Below are 24,695 nucleotides of genomic sequence, written 5' to 3'. Positions count from 1 at the left end.
TGCAATCTGCAGCCTGGGAATCAGCTCTATTGCACAGTCTTATGGGTGATACGGGAGTTCATCTGCCTCCTTTTTACAGCACACACAGAATCCTAGACTTGGAAGACTTGGAAGGGACCCCCAGGGGTCTTCTAGTCCAACCCCCTGAAATTCAGGAATCACAGCTAAGGAATCACTGACAGATGGACACCCAACCTTTGCTTTAAAATCTCCAAGGAAGGAGAGTCCACCACCTCGCAAGGGAGACTGTTCAACTGTTGAACTGCTCTTACTGTCAGAAAGTTTTTTTCTGAGGTTTAGTCAGAATCTCCTCTCTCATAACTTGAAGGCATTGGTTTGAGTCTGCCCTCCAGAGCAGGAGGAAACAAGGTTGCTCCCTCTTCCATGGGAACTTCCCTGGGACGAGATATTTGAAGATGGCTCTCATATCTCCTCTTTTCCGGGCTAAACATCCCCAACCTCATCAACTGTTCCTCCCAAGGCTTGGTCTCCAGACTCTTGATCACCTTGGTCGCCCTCCTCTGCCCACCTTCCAGCTTCTCAACATCCTTCTTAAACTATGGTGCCCAGGACTGGACACAGTATTCCAGCTGTGCTCTGGCATCTGGAAGGGAATGGCATCCCGGTAGCAACTGGCTTTCTTCTGTTGAGACGGTCAATCAGTTCCTTCCTTAGCAGACCGCAAGCTTCACATGGGCCCACAGTTTGATGCAGCAGCAAAAAAGGCTAAGGCTATTCCAGGCTGCCTCCACTGGTCTAGTGTCCCGATCAAGGGCAGTAATGAGTCTATGGCACATGGTCTGGCTCTGTATAAGGCTACCTCCTATGCCTCTGAATACACCAAGTGTGGGGAAAGCCACTGAGCTGACGTCTTGTTTGTGAGTTTCCTGTCATGGCATCTGGTTTGCAGAGCCATCAGGCTGCTGGACAGTGATAGACCCCTTTTGCCTGACCCTTCAGCTGGACTCTTTTGATGCTATTGTGTTCTCCTTTTATGGATGTGCAATTGGATGAATCAACTGAGAATAAAACACTTTCGTTTTCCATCTGTCCAACATTCGGCTATTAATGTGCACTCAAAACCTGCGGCATATTCAGATCTCTCAGAGGAATGAAGAGAGCCAGAGGCTGCCAGAATTTGCAGAGGGAAACAGCAACTTTCTCCAGGCTGAGAAAACTGCCCAGCAGAAGTCAAGGTAGTGAAAACACCCCTCTCTTCTGGTGGAATTTAGCAGAGGTGGGGATCCCTCCTGCAGGAGGAAATGGAGGGTGAGGGATTGGGGGGTGGGAAAATATTTTGCAAATGCTACAATGCGCCTTTCGCACTTGGTTTTGTAGGGGCAGTTCGTGGTTGGAGTCAAAGTCTGCCCTCCTGGGTGATCCTCTAAAAGGGAGGGGAAAGGGGGCACAATCCATGCCAAGGATTCACCCCTTTCTCTTTTTATATAATTTTTATTAAATTTTCTATTTTACAATTTAAAATACTCATTTTACATCCTTAAAATATCAGTGACTTCCCTTCTTTTCTTTCCAAGGTTCCTTTTGCATATCATAAATTCCTTCATATTTTACAAAAACTATACCGATCAGTATTCCATTATTAAATCCATCAAAACTTATTTACACCATTGAATTTATCTTAATGCTGCCAGCGTTTTCAACTGTACACAATTATTTCCCATATATTCAACAAACATTATCCTGTCTTCTCAAAACGTATATTTTTCTTGTTCTCTTATTCTATATGTTAAGTCTGCAAGTTGTGCATATTCTGGCAACTTAAGTTGCTATTCTTCTTTGGTTGGGACCTCACTCGTTTTCCATTTTGGGCCTAAAAAAACATGGGCCGTGGTGGCGGCATATATAAATAACCTTTTTTGACACCTGGGAATTTCAGTGTGAATTATCCCCAACAGAAAGTGTAGCCTTATGAGGCTTTGCCCTCGGGTGGGAAAAATATTGCGCCCGGGAAAGGGAAAATGGGAGTCAACAGACACTCAAGGAATAGTTTCGGAGAAAAGGCTTTTTATTTCTACCATCTGATACGGACCGAAGGGGGGGGTGCCTGTTCCCCCCATTCCTCTTAACTACCCGAGGTGATGACCTCGAGGGTGCCACTGCACACCCACCCTCAAGACCCCCTCACCGTTGCACAAGCACCACACTTTTCCCAGACCCTTTCCCGAGCGAAATAAGCTCGAATATATCTATTCCCTATCTTTTCCTATGCCTATCTGCGCTCCATACTTAGAACGAGTAGACCGAGTGTTTCTCTTCTCCGCTTATTCCTATGGCCGCGCCTTAGCCAATCACAGCCATGCATTCGTTTTGCAGAAACTAGCTCAGAGAGCTCCTGCACGCCTCATTTCACTCCTGACAAGCTGTTGACGGCCCCCCACTGTGAGGACAATGGATCCGAAACCAGGGACCTCGTAAAACTGTCAAAATCCTGGTTACAATGTATCCATTCTGTATCCGCTTGTCAAGACCTTGTTACAATGTATCCGTCCTGCCTCTACTTTCTCCCTGCAGTACGGAATGGGTAGAGACAATAGGAATCTTTAGAAATTAATATAAAATCAGCCGTAGTTCCGATTTTCTTGGTTTCGGTGTCATTCAACTCAGTTCCCCATGGACTCCATGATGCTGTCCCTACTTCCATAATCCCCAAAGCGGCGGGTCACGTACACAGGAACTTCCTAATCCTGTCAGATCATTTCGCCAAACCCTTCCTCTAGGCGATATTAAGTGGCAGACTATGCATATCTCTGACCCATTGTCTTGTCACCACCGGTACTCAAAATGTTTATCTATGTATATTTCTTCCTCCGAATATTCCCCCTCCCTCATCTGAAATGTTAATGAATGTAAACCCACCCCTTCCATAATCTATTCATGACGTGTGAAATGTATTCATGATGTAATTCCCGAAACATGACCTTCCCATAATGTATTCATGACGTTTCCTGCACTGTATTCTGGGTTGTGGAGGGAACTTTTAAAAGTCTATGTCACCCCACACTCGGGGTTCAATGCCACTTTGAACCTGTTGCGCAATAAACTCGGATCTTCGTATTTTGCTCCTGTGTCCGGCTGAGCTCCTTTCTTCTCCGCTAGGACCCGCGGACTTTGTCCGACGAGCTGGGTGGCTGTGCCCTCACGCACCCAGATTTTACCGTAACATTTGGCGCCCAACGTGGGGCGGAAGCGTTCTCCCGTGTTGCTGACCGGGGCCCCCGAAATCTTCAGCCGGCACCGGGCCATTTTGCTCGGGAAGATCCTTTGGACCTCCGGCCATCTTCCGGGCGGTAATCTGAAGCCCCAGAGTTCAGTCGGGGAGCAAAGAGGGATCCAGCCGGCTTGCTCACCGATCCCGGGATCATCGTAGAAGACGCGTGAGTATAGGAAAAGGAAATCCAGTGCACTGGTGGGAAGGGGGTGGAATCTCCTGGCAACTGAATTCTCTGCCCTCCTCTCTATCGCTCCTTCTCGCCTGTATCTTGGTCCAAGTGGTGAGAGAGACCGTGGACTGCCGCTCGACCCGAAAGGGGGGTTCTGAGCTCTATCTCTTTCTCCTCAAACTCTCCAGCCAGCCGCACCGATTGAGAGTCCGAAAGTAAGACGGAGAGACCCGGCTTGGAAAGACAGCCGACTCTCTGCAACGGGCATCTCAGTCGAAAGCAAGGGGTTGGAGTTCTTTTCCGAACTTCCCGAGCGCCCTTACGGAGGGGGCAGGAAGGGGTCTTGCTTTCCTATCAATCAATCCCAGCCGCACCGGTCGGGCCACGTAACACGTGTATCGTGCGTGAGTCCGCTTCCGAAAGCAAGGGGGATTTTCCGTTCGGAACCTATCCAGGGATCACCCGATCTGGCATCGCACTACGCGAGCGTCCAGTAGGGCCCCTTTTCCTGAGAGTGTGACGATAGGTAGGAGGTTGCCAGGAGGGGTTGCCCATGAGGAATTGGGCGGGACCGGCAGAGTGGAAGGAAACCCCAGGTTATAGGAAATAGAAAATTGGAAAGGGAACATAAGAATCAGGTAGATAGAGCTCTCAAAACTTTCTCTAAGGTAGTTGCCAAGCAGCTAAAGACCCCTCCCCACTATATACCCTTGCATTAAGCATAATACTTCCCTAGGATATACCATATCAATCTTTACCGACCCCTCTCTCCCTTCTTTCTGTCTAGACACGCGTGAATAAAATGGGTACCCAGGCCTCTAAGCATGAACGGGCTCGCTCCGGGAGGAAGGCTTCAAGGAAGCCATCCGAATCCCAGAGGGACCCCGACTCCCCCCTCGAATTCGTCATCTCCTATTGGAAATCTATTCCCGGGCATAAATTGCTGTCGAGGCAGAAGTTAGAAGATCTCTGTAGAGACACTTGGCCCGCCGGAACTGCCTCCGCAAAACCAGAGTTACGCTGGCCAAAGGGTGGCTCCTTTAACGAAGACCGTCTACAACATCTTAAAAATTATTTGTTAGAGGAAAAGCCCCGTCAATTGGAATACCTGGCCACCTTCGAGACGGTCAAAGGGCTGCTCCAAGGCACCAAAGGAACAAGGACCTATCAGCTGCCCGTCTTAAGTCATGGAAGGTCGTCCTTGCCCCCCCCATACGAGGGATACCCTGGAGAAGAAGACTCCATAGAACAAGCGCTCATCCCCTTCTACTATAGGCAACCAATTCCACCCGCCCCAGGGGGTCAATCAGATAGCGATGAAGACACACGGGAACCAGGGGCACGGGGGGGCACGAGCCCACGAATAACCAGGCAGCGAGCTAAGGAGATTCAGAACGCTACCTCAGAAGGCTCAAACCCCGTAGCTCTGAATCAGCGAGCTAAAGAAATACTAGAGGCCACCTTGAGAGACCCTAGCCTCTTAGAAAAACTTAAAGAGACCCCGGGGACGTCCAAACAGACGGAATCCGCAGCCGTCCAGATGCCCTTAAGGGCCCTGCCAATCCCACCCCTCCAACCGGACGGACCTCCTCGGATGGTGTACACTCACCAACCATTTTATACGGCAGACCTGGTAACCTGGTCAAATCAAATGCCATCTTTAAGAGATGACCCGGATAAGTGCCACCGTCAGGTCAGCGCTATTTTTTCGACCCACAAGCCGACTTGGCCAGACGTTTATGTTCTCCTAAATGCCCTTTTCAACGAAGCCGAAAAGGCAGATATTTTAGCCAAAGCCGGGGAAGCAATTGAACTCCCGAACTACCAGGCAGGACGCCCACGAGGTGTTGAGGCACTCACAGCCCAATGCCTACGCACCGAACCAACCTGGGACTATAATACCACAGACGGAACATGGTGCTTAGATTTGTTCAAGAAGGCAATATTGGACGGCATTAAGGCTGCTGGCCAGCGTACAGTCAACTGGACTAAAGTCCAAACTGTGTTGCAAGGGGCCAATGAACACCCATCCGACTATTACACCAGGCTAGTATCAGCCATCAAGACCTGGGGAGGGATCGACCCAGATAATCCTCAACACGAGGTCATTGTGAAAGGCTTCTTCAAGGATCAAGCCTGCCCTGATATTAGAAAAGCCCTAAACCTGCAAATAGGGTATGATGGAAAGAGTATTAGCGAAATCCTCTCCATCGCAAAATCTGTCTTTAACTCCCGAGACGAGAGGAAGAAGAGAGACCCCAAGCCCGAAACGGAACAGATCCTGGCCCTTAGCATGGAACCACACTACGGCAGGGGCAGAGGTTTCAGTCGAGGAAAGGGAGTCCGGGGAGGAGGACCACCGAACCCTCATAGACCATGGGGACCAGCCGCAGGAGGGTGTTTTTATTGCCAAGAGGAAGGACACATAAAAAGATTCTGTCCCTACCTCAACAATGTGACTCGTGAAGTACATTCCAACACGACCTATGGGTACCAAAACCAACCTCCTGTGCCCTACAACCCTCGAGCCGCCCCAGCCTCTTACAACCCACCGCTCCCGAATGTCCCTACTAAAACGCAAACACCCCCGCAGGGACTGAGAACACAAATGCCGGCGATAACTCCGTCCACCCACCCTTGGGCAAACGCCACTGCTCCACCTCTACACCCCCCTAACCAACCCCCCCCCAGACGACCAACAAACGTATTGACAATCAGAAGGGGGTCCCGACCAAACTCAAACTATCTGTCCAGTCCTAACGCTATCCTCCGAAGATCCATTTTGCACCATAGAGATAGATGGCCATCCTTATCAATGCCTACTGGACACCGGGGCCACATACTCCACTTTAACGGACAGTCACCTGGAACCAGGTTCAGAAACAAAAAAGGTTATGGGTCTGGATGGGATACCCCGCACATGTCCCCTATCACGTCCAACTAAAGTTACCCTCGGACCTCTACTCGCCGAGCATACCTTCCTCTTAACCAGTAGTCCGGTGAATCTCCTCGGAAGAGACTTACTCTGTAAACTAAACGCAACAATTAAATGCTCCCAAGAAGGTATCTACCTATATATGCCTGAAGATTCCATCCCTGAATTTCAAGGGATGATGGAGGAAGTGAAGACAGATAGGCAGTTTCCCGAACTCCCTCCCGAGCTGGAGGACAATCTACCCCCCTCTCTATGGGGCACCGAGTCAACCTCAGTAGGCCTCCTCCTATCGGCTGTCCCGGTAAAAATTACTTATAGGACTGACCTACCCTTCCCGTGTACTAAACAATACCCCTTACCCAAGGAGGCCATTGAGGGGTTAACCCCGATGATAGAAGACTTTCTCGAAAAGGGGATCCTGGTTCCCTGCGCATCCCCATGCAATACACCTGTACTACCAGTAAAGAAACCGTCCGCCGAGGGAGCCCCAGTCCGATATCGCTTCGTCCAGGATTTAAGATTAGTAAATCAATTTGTAATACCCCGTCACCCAGTAGTGGGCAACCCGAACTCCCTCCTAAACGCCATACCCGCAGAAACCAAGTGGTATACCGCTGCAGATCTATGCTCCGCCTTCTTTAGTATACCATTAGATCCAGCTAGCCAATTCCTCTTCGCCTTCACATGGGGACCCAGTCAATTAACCTGGACAAGGTTGCCCCAGGGGTACGTGGAGTCACCCGCAATCTTCTCAGCAATCCTACACCAAGATTTGCAAGATATACACCTCCCAGCCAGTTCTGCCCTCCTTCTTTATGTAGATGACCTGCTCCTTTGTTCTACCAGCGAGGAAGCGTGCAAAACAGACACCAAGCACCTCCTTGCCGAACTAGCCAGGAAGGGACACAAAGTGTCACCAAAAAAGCTACAATATTGTAAGCAGGAAGTAAAGTACCTTGGCCACATCCTAGGGGTGGGCACCCGAAGCTTAGCAACAGATAGAATAGAAGCCGTTACAAAAATCCCCCTTCCCAAAACCAAGCGACAACTACGAGGATTCCTAGGAATGGCAGGCTTCTGTAGAGCCTGGATCGCAGGCTACAGCGAAATAACGAAACCGCTGTCTGCCATGACCCGCCAAGACCACCCCGACACCTTAGTTTGGGAAGAAGAAGCATACAAATCCTTTGAACGATTGAAGCGGGAACTAAGGTCAGCCCCTGCGCTAGGCTTACCCGACTACAGAATCCCCTTCAACCTGTTTATCCATGAGCAAATGGGGGTAGCCTCAGGGGTACTAACTCAACCTTTCCGGGATAAAGAAAGACCTGTGGCATATTACAGCCTACAATTGGACAATACAGCAAAGGGGGCAGTAAGCTGCCTGCGAGCTATAGCCGCCGCGGCAACCCTCCTCGAAAAAGCTCAAGAAACAGTCTTGGGGCATGAAATCATTGTTCATGTTCCCCACTCCGTCTCCACCCTCCTAACTCTACGAGGCTGTCATCACTTTTCAAATTCCCGACTAAACAAGTATGAAGCCCTTTTGCTAACCCCATCAAACGTCACCATAAAAAGAGTCAACTCCCTTAACCCAGCCACCCTTCTACCCCTCCCCGACGATGGGACCCCACACCACGACTGTGCCACAATAGTCCGTCAAGCCGAGAAACCCAGGGAAGACCTCGATCACCTACCCTTGGAAAACCCGGACCTTGTACTCTACACAGACGGCAGCTCCAGGGTAATAGAAGGGGAGAGGAAGACGGGGTATGCTGTGGTTACGGACTTTGAAGTCTTAGAATCCAACCCGATCAACCCACAATATAGCGCCCAAGCTGCAGAATTGATAGCGCTCATACGCGCCTGCGAACTCAGTGAGGGCAAGCGGGCCACCATCTACACGGATAGCAAATATTGTTTCGGATTAGTCCACACCACTGGTCAAATCTGGCTACAAAGGGGCTTCCTAACAGCTGCAGGCTCTAAAATTTCACACGCTGCCCTAGTGGAGAGGCTACTGACCGCTATCCACATGCCCGATGCAATCGCAGTCGTTCACTGTAAAGCACATACCCGAGGCAGGGACCCAGTTTCAAGAGGCAACAGACGAGCCGATAACGCGGCTCAAGCAGCCGCACTCCGCCCCCCCAACCAATAATCAGAGTTTCAAGCCCTACAGATCCCACTTAATGTAGATCCCACACAGATTTACAAAGAAGCCCCCGAGGAAGAAAAGACTCTCTGGCGCTCAGTGGGTGCAGTCCAACAAAATGATGTTTGGGTCCTCCCTGATGGCAGACCCGTCCTTCCAAAAACATGGGTTTCAAAATTGGTGAGGGTTCTCCATCAACAAACGCATTGGGGAAAGGGGAGACTGATAGAACATGTTAAGAGATCCTGGTACGCACCAGGCTTGGCAGTCGCGGCCACAACAGCATCAAAGAACTGTATTACCTGTAGTTCCTACAACCCCAAACGACAACCCAGAGCACCCCCAGGGGCCAGACTATGGGCATTCGTCCCTTTTGAAAGCCTGCAACTAGATTTTATCGATCTGCCACCCTGCCAAGGCTTCAAACATGCCCTCATCATAATAGACAAACTCTCTTCCTGGGTAGAAGGATTTCCCTGTAGGAAGCCAACTGCCTCTGTAGTAGCCAGAGCCCTCCTGCAGGACATCATTCCCCGATTTGGGGTTCCCCGCCGACTAGACAGTGACAGGGGAACCCATTTCACGGCTCAAATAGTACAATTAGTCGCAAAGGCTCTACGAATAAAATGGGATCTTCATACACCCTATCACCCACAATCTTCGGGCCAAGTAGAGCGCATGAACCAAGAAATTAAAATACAACTTGGCAAACTCTGTAGGCTAACTGGACTGAAGTGGACAAATGCTCTCCCATTAGTTCTCCACAATATACGGAGTGCCCCTACCGGACCCTTGAGACTGTCTCCGTACGAACTCCTATTTGGGAGACCCCCTCCCGTCTATAATACTCTATTTCCCCTTTCGGAGCTCGAACTAGGAGAAGCAGAACTCACTAACTATGTCATTCAGCTCCAGACGCAGCTACAGCGCCTCCACCAGTACGCGGCCATCGAAGGACAGAACCTGCCCATCGACGTGCAAGCCCACTCCTTCGATCCCGGCGACTGGATCCTCATCAAAGTTTATCAAAAGGAACCCCTTCAACCCGCCTGGGAGGGCCCCTACCAAATCCTCTTGACATCACCAACCGCTGTAAAAGTAGGGGAGAAGAATTCGTGGATCCATCACACCAGGTGTAAGCCCGCGCCACCCCCTCAACAGACGGAGGAAAACCCCGGCGAGGACTTCACTTTCTCGACCCCTCCCACACCACCGACCTCGTACATCGACGACGACGAGGAACAGACCGGACCAGCAGATCGGGGCCAAGATCGGGCTCAACAGACCGGACCAGCAGATCGGGGCCAAGATCGGGCTCAACAGACCGGACCAGCAGATCGGGGCCAAGATCGGGCTCAACAGACCGGACCAGTCGCCACGACATCCAACTGGACATCCGAGATCGTCCCTGACACCGACGCTCTCAAATTACGTCTCAAACGCGCTTGACAGTTCATCTGACAGCTCCGTTTGACAGCTCTCTATGTCACCGCTCCATCCTGCCTCATCTGACAGCTCCGTCTGACAGCTCCCTACGTCACCGCTCCATCCCACCTCATCTGACAGTTCCGTCGACAGTTTACAACTTCCGAACTACCTCTCCCCCTACACGCACACCTGCCATGGGTTTTGCCTGCACCGCCCTTCTCCTCGCCACCTTCTTCAGGACCACGTCTGCCTCATCAAACCACTGTACAGGATTACAAACTGACTATCACTTCTTGGATTATCACGAGGTCGAGACAGGGGGAAGGTCTAACCCTGACCGAATGGGGGACTTTGATTTCTGCCTTCCTGAGTCTCGGACCCTACTGCGCCACTCTCTAGTACCCCGACTCACCAATGACGAATACTGGGAACTTTTCATCCGAAACAAGGACCTACGCCGCATTGGGTCTGCTGCCCTCACTCTGGACCATTCTTCCTACCGCCTGACTTGCCATAACGGGACTTATCTCCTATACAAAGGTGGGGAAATCACGCAAAGCCCGAACTGGACCGAAGTCGAGATAGGAGGGGCCTCCCACGCTTACACGGACTCCAGTCGCCCCTCTGGAAACTTGATTTTCGGGTTCCAGTGTCTCCTCTCCACCCCAGAGACCCGGAAACCTCAACTCCAAGGTCTCTGCCTGCGGCGGTTCTGCTGTTTATGGAACCTTGGGGTCACCCGTGATTGGAAAGGGGCCGAATATCTAGAGGGTTGGCACCATCCCATACACCCTTCACGCCCCCCCTCCTGGGATCACGCTGGACCCCTGAGGTGCGGCGGAATCGCCAGAGACCGACAACTATTAAATACCACCGACCCACTACATCCAGTCGGTACAGCACCTAGGCAATTCGGCACAGACTCTGCGCTCCCGGGAGAGGACCTCCTTTCTTCCTGGGAGCAAAATTCCTACATTAAACTTCTCAGCCAGGTGGCGAAAGAAGCACCCTACCCAGACTGCTGGATCTGTGCCCACGCACCCAGTCACCTCCAGCAGAGCCTCCCACTTGTCCCAGTACCAGTGACTTTGGAACAATTTCGCTCTGGAAACGTTACGTCCTGGAATTTAACCGCACTCAACTTGACGCATCAGTACCTCTACCTCACAGGCCCTACAAAGGGACCCCTTTGCCGCCGCTTCTCCGGAGAAGGAACTTTCATTGGGTCCAGTACGTGTACCTCCACTCTAGAAATCCTAACAACTGGACTAGTCACCATCACCAACGCTAGGGGTCCCCGGACTTTCCCTAACCTCACCACTGCCTGGGCCGCTGTCGTGGGACACCCCTCCGACTGGAAGCCCCAAGTCACGGACTCCATGCTGCTGCAAACCTTTGCTTCAGGCAGAATGGAGTCTTACCTCAGCGGCTTATTCTGGGTATGCGGACATCGCGCGTACACATGGGTGAGCCCACACATGTCCGGATCCTGCTTCGTCGGCTACATTGTCCCCGGAATTAGGATAGTTCCACACCTACCCCCCGGAAGACAAAGAAATAAGAGGGAACAGAAAGAGCTGTCAGACCTGTCAGACGCCGCTGCGAATGGAGAGACCGTGGGCCGAGCGCTTTTCCCCGCCTACGGTGCCGGTTCAAACCACGTGGATATTCTCCGACTCACCGATATCCTCCTCAAATTCATGCAAGAGGCAACCCAGATCACAGACTCCCTAATGTCGGAACTATCCGAGGTAAGACAATTGAGCCTGCAAACGAGAATCGCGACAGACTTCCTCTTGTCCAGTCAAGGAGGCACCTGCGCATTAATAGGCACAGAGTGCTGCACGTATGTGACCGACCAGACCTTAAATATAACTGGACATTTAAATAACATTCATGAACTAGCAGGGAATAACATTCCACGACATCCAGCATGAGGGGCTATCCAATTTGGACTTATGGGGATGGTTGCCCAAGCTGGGATGGCTCAGACAGTTATTGAAAGTCGTGTTGCTCATCATTTTAACTGTTTTTCTTTGTGTCTCCGTCCTGTGTTGTACTATGCATTGTATTACCCCTTGCTGCTCCCTCCTTCGCCATTCTGCCTCTCCTAGCTCCTTTCCTCTTCGAGCCTATTCCCGCTCCCGACATGCTCCCACTTTCCCTGACTACGTACAAATGAGGCATTTGGGGGAAGGGGAATATGAGATCACCGAAATTTAGTGCTCCAATGGTGCGGAGAAAGGATTTGCAAGTTCTTACAGAACTTTAATGCAAATCTATCTCCGAATGGGGGACTGATACGGACCGAAGGGGGGGGTGCCTGTTCCCCCCATTCCTCTTAACTACCCGAGGCGATGACCTCGAGGGTGCCACTGCACACCCACCCTCAAGACCCCCTCACCGTTGCACAAGCACCACACTTTTCCCAGACCCTTTCCCGAGCGAAATAAGCTCGAATATATCTATTCCCTATCTTTTCCTATGCCTATCTGCGCTCCATACTTAGAACGAGTAGACCGAGTGTTTCTCTTCTCCGCTTATTCCTATGGCCGCGCCTTAGCCAATCACAGCCATGCATTCGTTTTGCAGAAACTAGCTCAGAGAGCTCCTGCACGCCTCATTTCACTCCTGACAAGCTGTTGACGGCCCCCCACTGTGAGGACAATGGATCCGAAACCAGGGACCTCGTAAAACTGTCAAAATCCTGGTTACAATGTATCCATTCTGTATCCGCTTGTCAAGACCTTGTTACAATGTATCCGTCCTGCCTCTACTTTCTCCCTGCAGTACGGAATGGGTAGAGACAATAGGAATCTTTAGAAATTAATATAAAATCAGCCGTAGTTCCGATTTTCTTGGTTTCGGTGTCATTCAACTCAGTTCCCCATGGACTCCATGATGCTGTCCCTACTTCCATAATCCCCAAAGCGGCGGGTCACGTACACAGGAACTTCCTAATCCTGTCAGATCATTTCGCCAAACCCTTCCTCTAGGCGATATTAAGTGGCAGACTATGCATATCTCTGACCCATTGTCTTGTCACCACCGGTACTCAAAATGTTTATCTATGTATATTTCTTCCTCCGCATATTCCCCCTCCCTCATCTGAAATGTTAATGAATGTAAACCCACCCCTTCCATAATCTATTCATGACGTGTGAAATGTATTCATGATGTAATTCCCGAAACATGACCTTCCCATAATGTATTCATGACGTTTCCTGCACTGTATTCTGGGTTGTGGAGGGAACTTTTAAAAGTCTATGTCACCCCACACTCGGGGTTCAATGCCACTTTGAACCTGTTGCGCAATAAACTCGGATCTTCGTATTTTGCTCCTGTGTCCGGCTGAGCTCCTTTCTTCTCCGCTAGGACCCGCGGACTTTGTCCGACGAGCTGGGTGGCTGTGCCCTCACGCACCCAGATTTTACCGTAACACATCCATGAACTGGTAGAAGGAGCAAGTGTGATAAGTCACAAAAAGCATGCACGAGTTCACAATCATGTGCACAAACATATATACCCCTTTCCAGTTCCCTCCTCCTTTCTCCTCCCTCAGGAGTCCTGCCCCATGATGTGTTCCCCTGAGCATGTACAGAAAGCTGTCTTGGAACTATTGTGGACTCTTGGAAGGAAAGGGGGTGAGGGGGTTTCAGAGTGTTCAGATATGTTTCAATCTCTTGTTCTGGCATGGTTCCTGGACAGAAAGCAAGTTGCAGTGTGGTTCTTTAGCAAGGCCAGAAGGCATGAGAAAGGCCTGAGAAACAATGGACTGTTCTCTACCTTTGTTACAGCAGAGCGGAATGTTTCTGATGCTTAGCTGCTGAGGAAATGATTTTGAGAAGCTTTGAGAAGCTTTGAGCCTGCTTTGGGGGGGGTGACTTCGGGCCTAGACTTCGGGTCACCTGTCCTCACCTCCTACAAAAGGACTCTGGTTTGGGGGGGGAGTACTTTTAAACATTTTTTCAATTCATTATGAATAATTTCCCAATACTCTTTTACAAGTCCACCACATATGAAAGAACGTTCCCTCAACCTCTTTGCACCTCCAGCACTTATTTGATTCTGTCTTGTACATCTTAGCACGTCTACTCGGAGTAAAGTACCATCTGTAAATGTAGTTCTCCTTCAAAGAATAACATGCTGTAAACTTCAAGTCACTTTTCCAGAATTTTCCCCAGAGGTTAAACTCTATATTGTGTCCTATATCTATTGCCCAGTGTGTCACTGAGACTTTGACAAGCTCATCTTTTGTTTCCCAGTCTAATAATAAATTATACATTTGGGACAAAAGTTTCTCTTTGTTTTGTAGAACTTCTTTTTCAAATTGTGAGCTTTGGTCCAAAAAAGCATTTTTCCTGTTTGTTTTAAACATTTCATGTAAGTGATGATATTGCAGCCACTCTGTCACGTGGCTCCCTACACTTTCCATTGATTTCAGTTTAGGTTCCCCCTCTGTAAAGTGCAGCAGATTTTTATATTTCTCCTAAACTCTATACAAATTCTTCCTTAGAATATGGTTCATAAAACTTTTATAAATTTTCGCCTTCTCATGATTTAAAATTCAGCGTATCTCCTTCCTCATCGCTTTTCCAGGCCTGAAATCCCAGGAATTAGGGAGTGGTGCTCTTGAGTTTTGTGCAAAGGCTGCAGGATGGGCAGAAATCACAGAGCAAATATTGTTAACCTAGAAGCTGACTGTGCAAGTTTCTCTCCCCCCTCAGAAGCAAGAGGAGTGAATTGCCCTAAGTGGTGTGAGGACTGGTTCTGAGGAGAATTTTAGACACTTTCCCCTCAGAAACAGCCAGGATTTCCCCGCTCTTTTTCCTGAGGCCACCAGAACAGCAGGTTCAAAATGTTTCCCTCCAGAGCAGCATCGGAAGAGCCTTTGGCCAGTCAAAGAAATAAGATTTGTGAGGGGAGTTCATCATGAGGAGTTCAAAAGGTTCCTTTCCCTGGGGCAGGCGGGGGGGGGGATTTGGGGCGCAAAAGATGTTGCCAAACTGCAACTCCCACCGGCCCCAGCTCGCCTGGCCAAAGGGCCGGGTGGTGGGAGTTGTAGTTCATCAGCATCAGGAGGGGCCAAGGTTCCCCACGCCTGCCAGAAGGGACGGCCCCATCACATTTATACCGGGAGGCAAACTCCTGTCAGCTCTTCCACCCCCTGAATACACAGAATTTCCTCCTTCATCTGTGAGGGGTTGGAAGGGTTCCCCCAGAGCATGGCCCTGCTGCTGCTGCCACAGTGCACAAAAATGGAAGATAATATTTATTGCGGTTGTTGTTTGTATATTGCCCTTCACCCAAACATCTCAGGGCCCTCCTGCCGGGGCGACTGCTTTTGCTCCAGAAAGCCTCTTCTCTCCTAATCTCATATAAATTGAGGCTGGTTGTGGCTCGATGTCGAGGGAAACCTTCCTCTGCTGCCAAGAGCCCCCATATCTGAGGCCAAGATGGAGGCCCTGCTGACAACCTCTTTCCCAAAAGCCCAGGGGGGAGAACAGATCCCCCGTGATGTCGATCCCTGTTGTATGAAGCCAACTAGCTTCCATAGATCCATTTTGGGTCCGGATACCAGGAAAGGGAGGGTTGTGCAACTAAGGACCTTGTTTCTGCATGGATCCGACTTGTGGGGAGGCCGACGGAGGGGGTTGGACTAGATGGCCCTTGGGGTCCCTTCCAACTCTGCGATGCACTGCTGAAGAGCCTTTTTGGAGTGAAATGCTGACGAGTGGAAACGGCTTCCACCATCTCGCAACTTCCTTCTCCCCCTGAAAGTGATCTTTGTCCCTGTTATGTATTCAGTGCTCTGTGTTTGCCTGAGCCCCTGTACTCTGATTCAACACATGATATCCAGTCACAGACTATTTCAGGATTTGGGCCTCTGCCACTGGCCCTTAAACTCTGAGTTTATGATTCGCAGCTTGGAAGTTTTCTTCTTCTTCTTCTTCTTCTTCTTCTTCTTCTTCTTCTTCTTCTTCTTCTTCTTGAAAACTCTTTATTAAACAGTCAACATTAACTTACACAACAATACACAGCAATACGATATTTACATCACACACTGCAGTTCTTTCTTTTTTTATTAAAGATTTTATTGATTTACAGAAGTATGTGTAATGTAACATTTTTACAAATCAGTTTCATTTGTTGAGACATTAGGAAGAAAAAGGGTGGAGGGGGGAAGATGGGTGGGGGGGGAATGTTTCTATTTTACTTAATATATGTGGGGTTTTGTGTCAGCATCGCTTGTGCAGGTTCTCTGCTGTTCACTTGTGGCTGTTCATTTGTGGTTGGGCGTGGTGATCTTTATTTTTATGTGTGAGTGGGGTGGGTGAGTGTTTTGGATCAGGTTATATTGATTTGTATGCTGTTGGTGGATTCTTGTCATTGTCTTGTTGGGCTGTGTATGTGATAAAGGGGAGATCACACACTACAGTTCTTACAACTTACATCTACTTTACAAAAGAAAAAAGAATATTTCAAAGGTGGGTTGCAGTGTTTTTATCCTGTTCAAGCTCACTTTAAAGGTGGCCAAGGAGTGTTTGTGAGCAACTTTCCCTTACTTCTCACAATCTTCTCCCTGGTGGCCTGCACTCCGCAGCCTTTCTGGGTGGCCTTGTTTCAAGTAAAGCCCAGGGGAAGGGAATCCCCCCCCCATGGGGCTTTTTCTGATCAGAAAGCACAGGGAGCAGGCAGGGTGCAAGGCGCTGGGGATCTTATTTATTTGTTTTTACTTGGAAGAAAAAAAATCACATGCGCCACACGCCTACTGAAATTCTAAAGAAATTCTGAAGTGTCAGGAGGATGAGACCGAAAAACCGAAGCCTCTTTCACAGAAGGAGAAAACTGTTGAGAAATGGAAGGATAGAATTAAGCACAGCATAAATTTAGGCTAGTGGGAATAGTGACTGAAATATACTCAGAGTCCAGTGTGGATTTCATGCTCTTTATTCAGCTCATAGTAGTGAGGAATGGAGTTCCCCCAGAATGTCTGCTTTATATACATTATTTGCACAATGGGCCCCACGTGATTGGCTAGTTCCGGGATTCACCTGTAGGCCAATCAGGTTGCGGATTCACTTCCAGCTGGAGTTGGATTGGGTGGCTCCTGCGGACCAATCAGACTGCTGCATTCTGGATCCTATTGTTCTAGGACCAATCAGACTGCTGCATTCTGGATCCTATTGTTCTAGGACCAATCAGACTGCTGCAATTTCGATCCTATTCAACTCAGTACATAATAGCAACACAACCCTGGGGTCATTAATTGTCATTAAACCTTCAAGTAAAAGTTTTGGCACAATTAGGAATGGGCAATTCACTCAATTTCAATTTCTCTTAGGGTTGTCATAATTCAAACAGTGAAAATCTGCTGCCATGAGTCAACAGTGTAATGCAGCAATTAAAAAACAACAGCAAAAAGTTAATGCAATCCGAGGCTGCATCCACAGAAGTCTAGTGTCCCGATTTAGGGAAGTCAAGTACCACTCTATTCTGCCCTGGTCAGACCCCACCTGGAGTACTCTGTCAGGTTCAGGGCATCTTTTAAGAACGATGCTAACAGGCCAGAAGTGTGCTGGGGGAGGAAGAGGGTGGCGGGGGGGGGGAGCACACCACCCCCGGCAGCACGATCCCAGTGGGATTCCATCGCGGCTGCCACACACACACACTGTGCTCCCTGCCCCCACCTGTGCTCCGCCACTGCTGGGGCAGGAGACCAAGATGATGAAGGGTCAGGAAACCAAGCTTTTGGGGGGAGTGGTTGGGGGAGTTGGGTGTGGTTAGCCTGGAGAAGAGAAGACTGAGATGTGATATGAGAGCCATCTTGAAATACCTGAAGGGTTGACACAGGGAAGATGGAACAGGCTTTTTGCTGCTGGTCCAGGGGGCAGAACCTGAACCAATGCATTCAAATGTCAAGAAATGACTTTCCAGCTGATGGTAGAAGCTGTTCTACTGTGGAACAGATTCCCACAAGGGGTGGTGGAGGTTTTCTTGGAGGTTTTCAAGCAGAGGTTGGATGGCCACCAGGGATTCTTCAGCTGTGATTGCAGCGGGTTGGACCAGATGACCTTTGGGTGTACCTTCCAACTCTACAATTCTGTGTTCCTCTACAAAAGATTTTCTACAAGTAATTTGACTCCCATTGTGCCATGAACTTCTTGGTGCAGCACAAGTAGTAATATAAGAGAGCAGCAACTTCCATTTCAGCTTGTATTCATCACGATCAGCGCTGCTTCCACTGCAGTTTGTTTCTGCCAAATACTACTTTGTGTATCTCGCTGTTAGCTATGGCAGCATCATTCGTGATTTCTGCCATAAATGTTGTCATTATGTGATTTGGCTCGCTGCATGTATGAGTTCCCCACTTTGATAGCCTCCTTGAATACTGCGCCAGATAGTTGGGATATAAAACTGGTGGTGGTAGTGGTAAAATATTTCTCTACTATCCAAAATGTTCTCAGCAGGCACAATTCTTGGCCAAATGGAAATTCAGTGTAGGAAGCACCCAGTGGTTGTGCATGGAAAATATTGATCTTCCCTTCCAGCTCCTGTGACCCCTTGTGCCCCCCCCAAACCCTTTCCAGAGGGCCTGCATAGTGTAGTGTCTGCCATACAAGGCTGCCGTGGGATTCCCCATGACTTTGGGCCTAGGAATCCTGTCCAAGCAGACCCCCCATTGGCACATGATCCCTTTCCAAGGTTCAGGGTGATTTCTCATCCCACTGAAATTCTGCTTGACACAGTCCCCTTTGTTCAGGGATCACAGGATAGTTTTCAGCTGCTACAGGGGACTGTGGATGAGAGGGAAGCAAGAAGAAGATCAGTTGCACAAGCTACCTTCTACATGTGCAACTACTGCATACAAACGTCTAATTCCCGCTCCCCCCCCCCATGATGTGATATTCCCTCCTCCCCCCCTTTTTTTTTTTTTTGGCTGTATGTTAGCATCAGTCTTTGGATGGTAGTGCCAATATTTCTCTTTTCCCCACACGCTTTGCATGCCCAATAATCTTTCCAGAGTCCTTCACATCTCTTGTTTCTTGCAGGAAGGTGAAGGCAGGAGAGCAACTTGGATCTGAGCCATGGACAGATCAGACGACACGGTTGAAATACCAGCCCTGGGCCGCCCATTCCTGCTGGGGATGCTGTACGACTGTCGTAAAGATGCCCTCATCCCAGGTAGAGCTGGTGCAAGGAAGAGTTTATACAGTGGTACCTCGGGTTAAGAACTTAATTTGTTCTGGAGGTCCATTCTTAACCTGAAACTGTTCTTAACCTGAAGCACCACTTTAGCTAATGGGGTCTCCTGCTGCTGCTGCTCTGCAGCTGTGGAATTTCTGTTCTCATCCTGAAGCAAAGTTCTTAACCCGAGGTACTATTTCTGGGTTAGCGGAGTCTGTAACCTGATGCGCCTGTAACCTGAAGCTTCTGTAACCCGAGGTACCACTGTACTGAAAAGCAAAAATTACTCATATCAGGATTAGCAGTCGGCCCAAACAGTGCAGTTTCAGTGCTAAATGTGCTCCTCAAATTCATTTTCAACATCCCTTACTGTCTGCTTCCACATCTTTTGCCAAAGTTTGTGTTCCTTTATGTTCTCTGCATTTGGACAAGACTTCCATTTATTAAAAAGAAGTCTTCTTGCCCGTGATAGCGTCTTTGCTCCTTAACCTTGCTGGCATTGTCTTGGCCCAAATCATCATCATCATCTGCCAATAAAGATTCAGCAGGTGTGTTCTGTTTCAATTTTTTAAAGCTTGCCGAAAACCTTTGTAGTCCACCAGACCTGTGCAGACCATTAAGAATACATCTTTCCACAATTATTTGTTGTTGTTTAGTCGTTTAGTCGTGTCCGACTCTTGGTGGCCCCATGAACCAGAGCATGCCAGGCCCTCCTGTCTTCCACTGCCTCCCGCAGTTTGGTCAGACTCATGTTTGTAGCTTCGAGAACACCGTCCAACCATCTCGTCCTCTGTCGTCCCCTTCTCCTTGTGCCCTTCATCTTTCCCAACATCAGGGTCTTTTCCAGGGAGTCTTCTCTTCTCATGAGGTGGCCAAAGTATTGGAGCCTCAGCTTCACGATCTGTCCTTCCAGTGAGCACTCAGGGCTGATCTCCTTAAGAATGGAGAGGTTTGATCTTCTTGCAGTCCATGGGACTCTCAAGAGTCTCCTCCAGCACCATAATTCAAAAGCATCAATTCTTCGGCGATCATCCTTCTTGATAGTCCAGCTCTCACTTCCATATATCACTACTGGGAAAACCATGGGTGAGAGACACTGTAGTCTTCAGCCTTCTTTATGGTCCACCTCTCATTTCTCTGCTTTTTAAGATGCCGTCTAGGTTTGCCATCGCCTTTCTCCCAAGAAGCAGGCGTCGTTTAATTTCGTGACTGCTGTCACCATCTGCAGTGATCATGAGCCCAAGAAAGTAAAATCTCTCACTGCCTCCATTTCTTCCGCTTCTATTTGCCAGGAGGTGATGGGACCAGTGGCCATGATCTTCGTTTTTTTGATGTTGAGCTTCAGACCATATTTTGCGCTTACCACTGTAACTAAGCCAAGTTTTACTCCCTGTGTTTTCTGACTGCTGTATGGAAAAGGACATGAATCTGACCTTCGGAGAGTTTTTAAGTAAACCATTATGAACTTACGAAACGTGGTCTTTTCCGATGCCAGAGTGGGGGGGGGACTATTTTGGAAGGAACTCACAAGCACATATTTTAAAGGTCTGACAGCCTAAATTTCCACACTTTGCTTTGCTGCATATTTTGTGATTTTAAATCTGCTGGAGTTCTCTCACCAAAGTGTTTTGCTCATGAAATGTTCACATTTGTTCCACTCTCATATCTGGTCAAATATTTTCCCTGCCTTTTGCCAAGTTTTATAAAACTGCACAAACCTCTTTCATTGGGGATGACAGTGGGACAAAATTCATGAGTGCAGACATTGTGGGCAATGATAGCTCTATTTTAACTCCTTGTTTCTCTGTACACCCTTAGCATTAGGCTAATTGTGTTCTACATTTCTGTGAACATACTCAAGCCTTGCATATTTCTCTGCTTTATCCCAGGAATCACCCTTTGGGACCAGGACTCGCTTCAGAAGGACTTGTGTATCCAACCAAAACCAAAGACTGAATATGAAATCATTGCATCTGACTCCATCGATGATAAGGCCTCTGCCCTCAATGTCCCTGCATCACTCAAGGCCAGTTTTTTGGGTGGAACAGTTGAAGTGGATGGATCAGGCAAATTCCTTCAAGACACCAAGAAGTCCACGAAACAGGCCAGAGTCACTCTGCAGTACAAAGCTACCACCAAGTATTCACAGCTGACCATGAGCCATTTGGGGATCCGAAATATCACTTATCCAGCTGGTTTTCAGCATGGCACAGCCACCCATGTTGTCACTGCCATCTTGTATGGAGCCCAAGCTTTCTTTGTGTTTGACCGAAATGTCTCTTCTTCCGAGTCTGTGCAAGATATACAAGGAAGCCTCCACGCTGCGATCAACTTGATTAAAGTCTCTGTCAAAGGGGAAGCATCTGTTGAGATGAAGGAGATGGAGAAAGCCCAAATGGAGAATTTCAGCTGCAAGTTCTATGGGGATTTTTCTTTGGAAAGTAATCCGGTGACTTTTCAAGATGCCATGAAAGTCTACAGCGATCTGCCCCAAAAGCTCGGGGAGGATGGAGAGAAGGCTGTGCCTGTCAGAGTTTGGCTGTACCCATTGGCCAAGCTAGATTCCACAGCAGCTAAGATGGTGCGTGAGATCAGCTTAGCACTGATCTTTGATGCTCAAACTATCTTGGAGAATCTGAATGAAATCAACATGCGATGCAATGATCTGGCTATGAATCCTGCTGCTGAAAACTTCCCAGACTTAAACATGAAAATCAGTAGATTCAAGGATCTGTGCAAGCAGCACAGGCAGACTTTCCAGAAACACCTGGCAGAAATCATGCCTTTGGTCCGGGGAGGGGGGGAAGAGGAAAGTGTTCTGGTGGACATTTTAAAGTCCATTAACCAGTCTCCCTTTAAGAACCAAAGACTCAGTGAGTTTTTGGATGCCAAGCAACAAGAAATTAATTTGGTGAATTCTTACCTTATTATCCTAAGTGGAATGGAAGTAATCTCTTCCCAGAACAAACTGGAAGAAATCGTGCTAAATCCTGTGAATGAGTTTGTTGTCTCATTTACCTTCACTTCTTTACATGATGAGGAACCATTTTTAGCCACCTTACAAGACTTGCTTCAGAAAGATTTTTTTCAGGAAACAGCAAATTCCACCAGTGGCCAGTCGACACCCAAGAACAATGAAGCCTGGTTTAAGCACCAAGAGAGAATTCGGAATGCTCGTAAAGCTGCCAAATCCATTACAGATTTTGCCCGGGTCAATAAATCAAATGAGAAAACCCGGTTCCTTGTGGCTTCTGTCCCAGATCAGAACAACCCAGGTGCTTCTATTTACCTCTATGAAGATGGGGAGATGTTCAGCAGGAACTTTGAGCTGCCCTCAAAACCTCTCCCTCCACTGATTGGCCGAATTGGATATGAGAGTGTGCAGCTGACATTTCAACCAGCTGAGTATGGAAGGGCTTCAATCTCCAGCTATCAAGTAGAGTACAAGATTGCAGGAGAAGAAATTTGGAAGATTGTGAATACTGAGGACAGTCAGGAGACATTCCAAGTGAGAGGGTTGAGCGCAAACACAGAATACCAGTTTCGATACAGCGCTATGAGCAAACCAGGACTTAGTGAGACCAGCAATGTGAGTAAATCTGTACAGACACGTCCTACCAGCCCTCCTGGGGAACTGAGAGAGATATTCACACAGTCTTCCAAAATCAGTATAGCCTGGGAGAGCCCAAAGATCATTGGCCAGGGAGCTGTTATAAAGGAATACAAAGTGGACTACAGTGAAGAGGCTGGAGAGGCAAAAAGCAAGGACAAAGATGAATGGGCTGAAAAAAGAACAGGGAAGAAAACAGAGTTCTGTGAGATTGATGGTCTGAAGCCCCAGACACCCTACAGATTCAGAGTCTCAGCCATGTGTGCCGGTGGGGCTGAGAGTGAGCCCAGCAAAGAGATTGAGGTTTCCACATCATTGGAAGGAGACAAGAAGAGAGTAGCTTGTCAATACCTCTAAGGCAGCAGACGCGTGGAGGACGGGCCACCAGCAGTGTATGCTCTGCCCCTGGAGCCCATACAGGATGTCTCTGGATCCTGTCTAACATACCAGCTAGGGAAAGAGAACATTCAGGCCCCCAACAAAGTGATTATGGTGATGGGAGCAACAGGGTCAGGGAAAACCACTCTCATCAATGCAATGATCAATTATGTCCTGGGCGTGCAATGGGGAGATGAATTCCGATTCAAACTTATTCCTGAAAATACCAACAGAAGCCAAGCTCAAAGCCAAACATCAGAAGTGACCGCCTACGTTGTCCACCACCGCAAGGGTTTCCAAGTCCCCTATTCCCTCACCATTATTGACACTCCAGGATTTGGAGACACAAGAGGAATAGAGCATGACAAGTTGATAACAAAGCAGATCCGGGAGTTTTTCTCCTCCCCAGGGGGCACTGATCATATAGACGCCATCTGTATTGTCGTCCAGGCCTCTTCTGCTCGTTTAACTCATGCCCAGAGATACGTTTTTGACTCTGTGCTCTCCATCTTTGGCCAAGATATAAAGGACAACATCCAAGTCCTGGTCACATTTGCAGATGGACAGACCCCTCCTGTTCTCGAGGCCATTAAGGAAGCCAATGTACCATATGCCAAGAATGCCAAGGGCACCCCTGTGCACTTCAAATTCAACAATTCAGCACTGTTTGCCAACAATCCTGTGGAGCCTGGAGGCAACTTCAATTTTGATGAAATGTTTTGGAAAATGGGCACCATGAGCATGAAGACCTTCTTTGATTCATCCCACACGCTAGAAACAAAGAGCTTAACATTGATAAAGGAAGTGCTCAGGAAGGTAAAAGAGCTTGAAGCTGCAATTGAAGGGTTGCAGCCCCAAATCAAAGCTGGACTGGCCAAGCTGGAAGAACTGAGGAAGACGCAGGAAGCCCTGGACAAGCATAAGGTTGATGTGGCGGCAAACAGAAACTTTACATATGAGGTAGTGGTAACTGTACCAGTGAAGAAGGATATATCTGGCACGGGAGAATACATAACTAATTGCATGAATTGTCACTTCACCTGTCACTATCCTTGTGGAATTCCTAGAGATGAAGATAAGCATGGTTGTGCAGCTATCAATAGCAGCACCGGAAGATGCACAGTCTGCCCAGGCCAGTGAGTGTGGAATGTGCACTACAATCAGAAATACAAATTTGAATATACAACAAGAAAAGAGAGCAGGACCTATGAAGAACTGAAGCAAAAGTATGAACGTGCCTCTGGTGAGCTGATGACCACAGAGGAATTGCTTAAAAATCTTAATGAGGACTATGAAGAAGTGAAGGACATCTTAGAAGAGCTTATCCAGAAATCATCTCAAAGCCTCCAGCGCCTTCAGGCGATTGCACTGAAGCCCAATCCACTCTCTACACCAGAGTACATTGATCTGCTCATCATGTCCGAAGAACAGGAGCTGAAGCCTGGATATCAGGAGCGAATCCGGTCCCTGAAGGAAGTGAGGGAAGTAGCTGAGTTAATACAGAAAATTGCCAACAAGGAGCCTCTGCTGCCTGGAGAGCAGAAGCTGTATGACCAAATTGAAGAAAAAAAGTCCTCTCTAGGAGGCAAACTTAGGAAA

General features: G+C 48.5%; 1 protein-coding gene across 2 annotated transcripts; it reads left to right on the top strand.

Annotated features, from left to right (window-relative positions):
- The first annotated feature begins 1,071 nt into the window (after positions 1–1,071).
- On the top strand, positions 1,072–24,695 carry LOC308569555 (stonustoxin subunit alpha-like). Of its 2 annotated transcripts, XM_081163619.1 has the most exons (3): positions 1,072–1,196; positions 18,973–19,105; positions 20,998–24,695. In XM_081163619.1, the coding sequence occupies exons 2-3, from the start codon at positions 19,009–19,011 to the stop codon at positions 23,073–23,075; spliced, it is 2,175 nt and encodes a 724-aa protein (XP_081019745.1). In that variant the 5' UTR covers positions 1,072–1,196; positions 18,973–19,008; the 3' UTR covers positions 23,076–24,695. The 2 variants fall into 2 exon arrangements, with proteins under 2 accessions (XP_081019745.1, XP_081019746.1); XM_081163620.1 differs by lacking the exon at positions 18,973–19,105 and having other exon boundaries at positions 1,097–1,196.

Source organism: Podarcis bocagei (assembly GCF_964188305.1).
Source record: "Podarcis bocagei genome assembly, chromosome: 12".
In the NCBI taxonomy this organism is placed as follows: Eukaryota; Metazoa; Chordata; class Lepidosauria; order Squamata; family Lacertidae; genus Podarcis; species Podarcis bocagei.
Note: the sequence above shows the minus strand (reverse complement) of the source record. Positions and strands in the feature narration are given on the sequence as shown.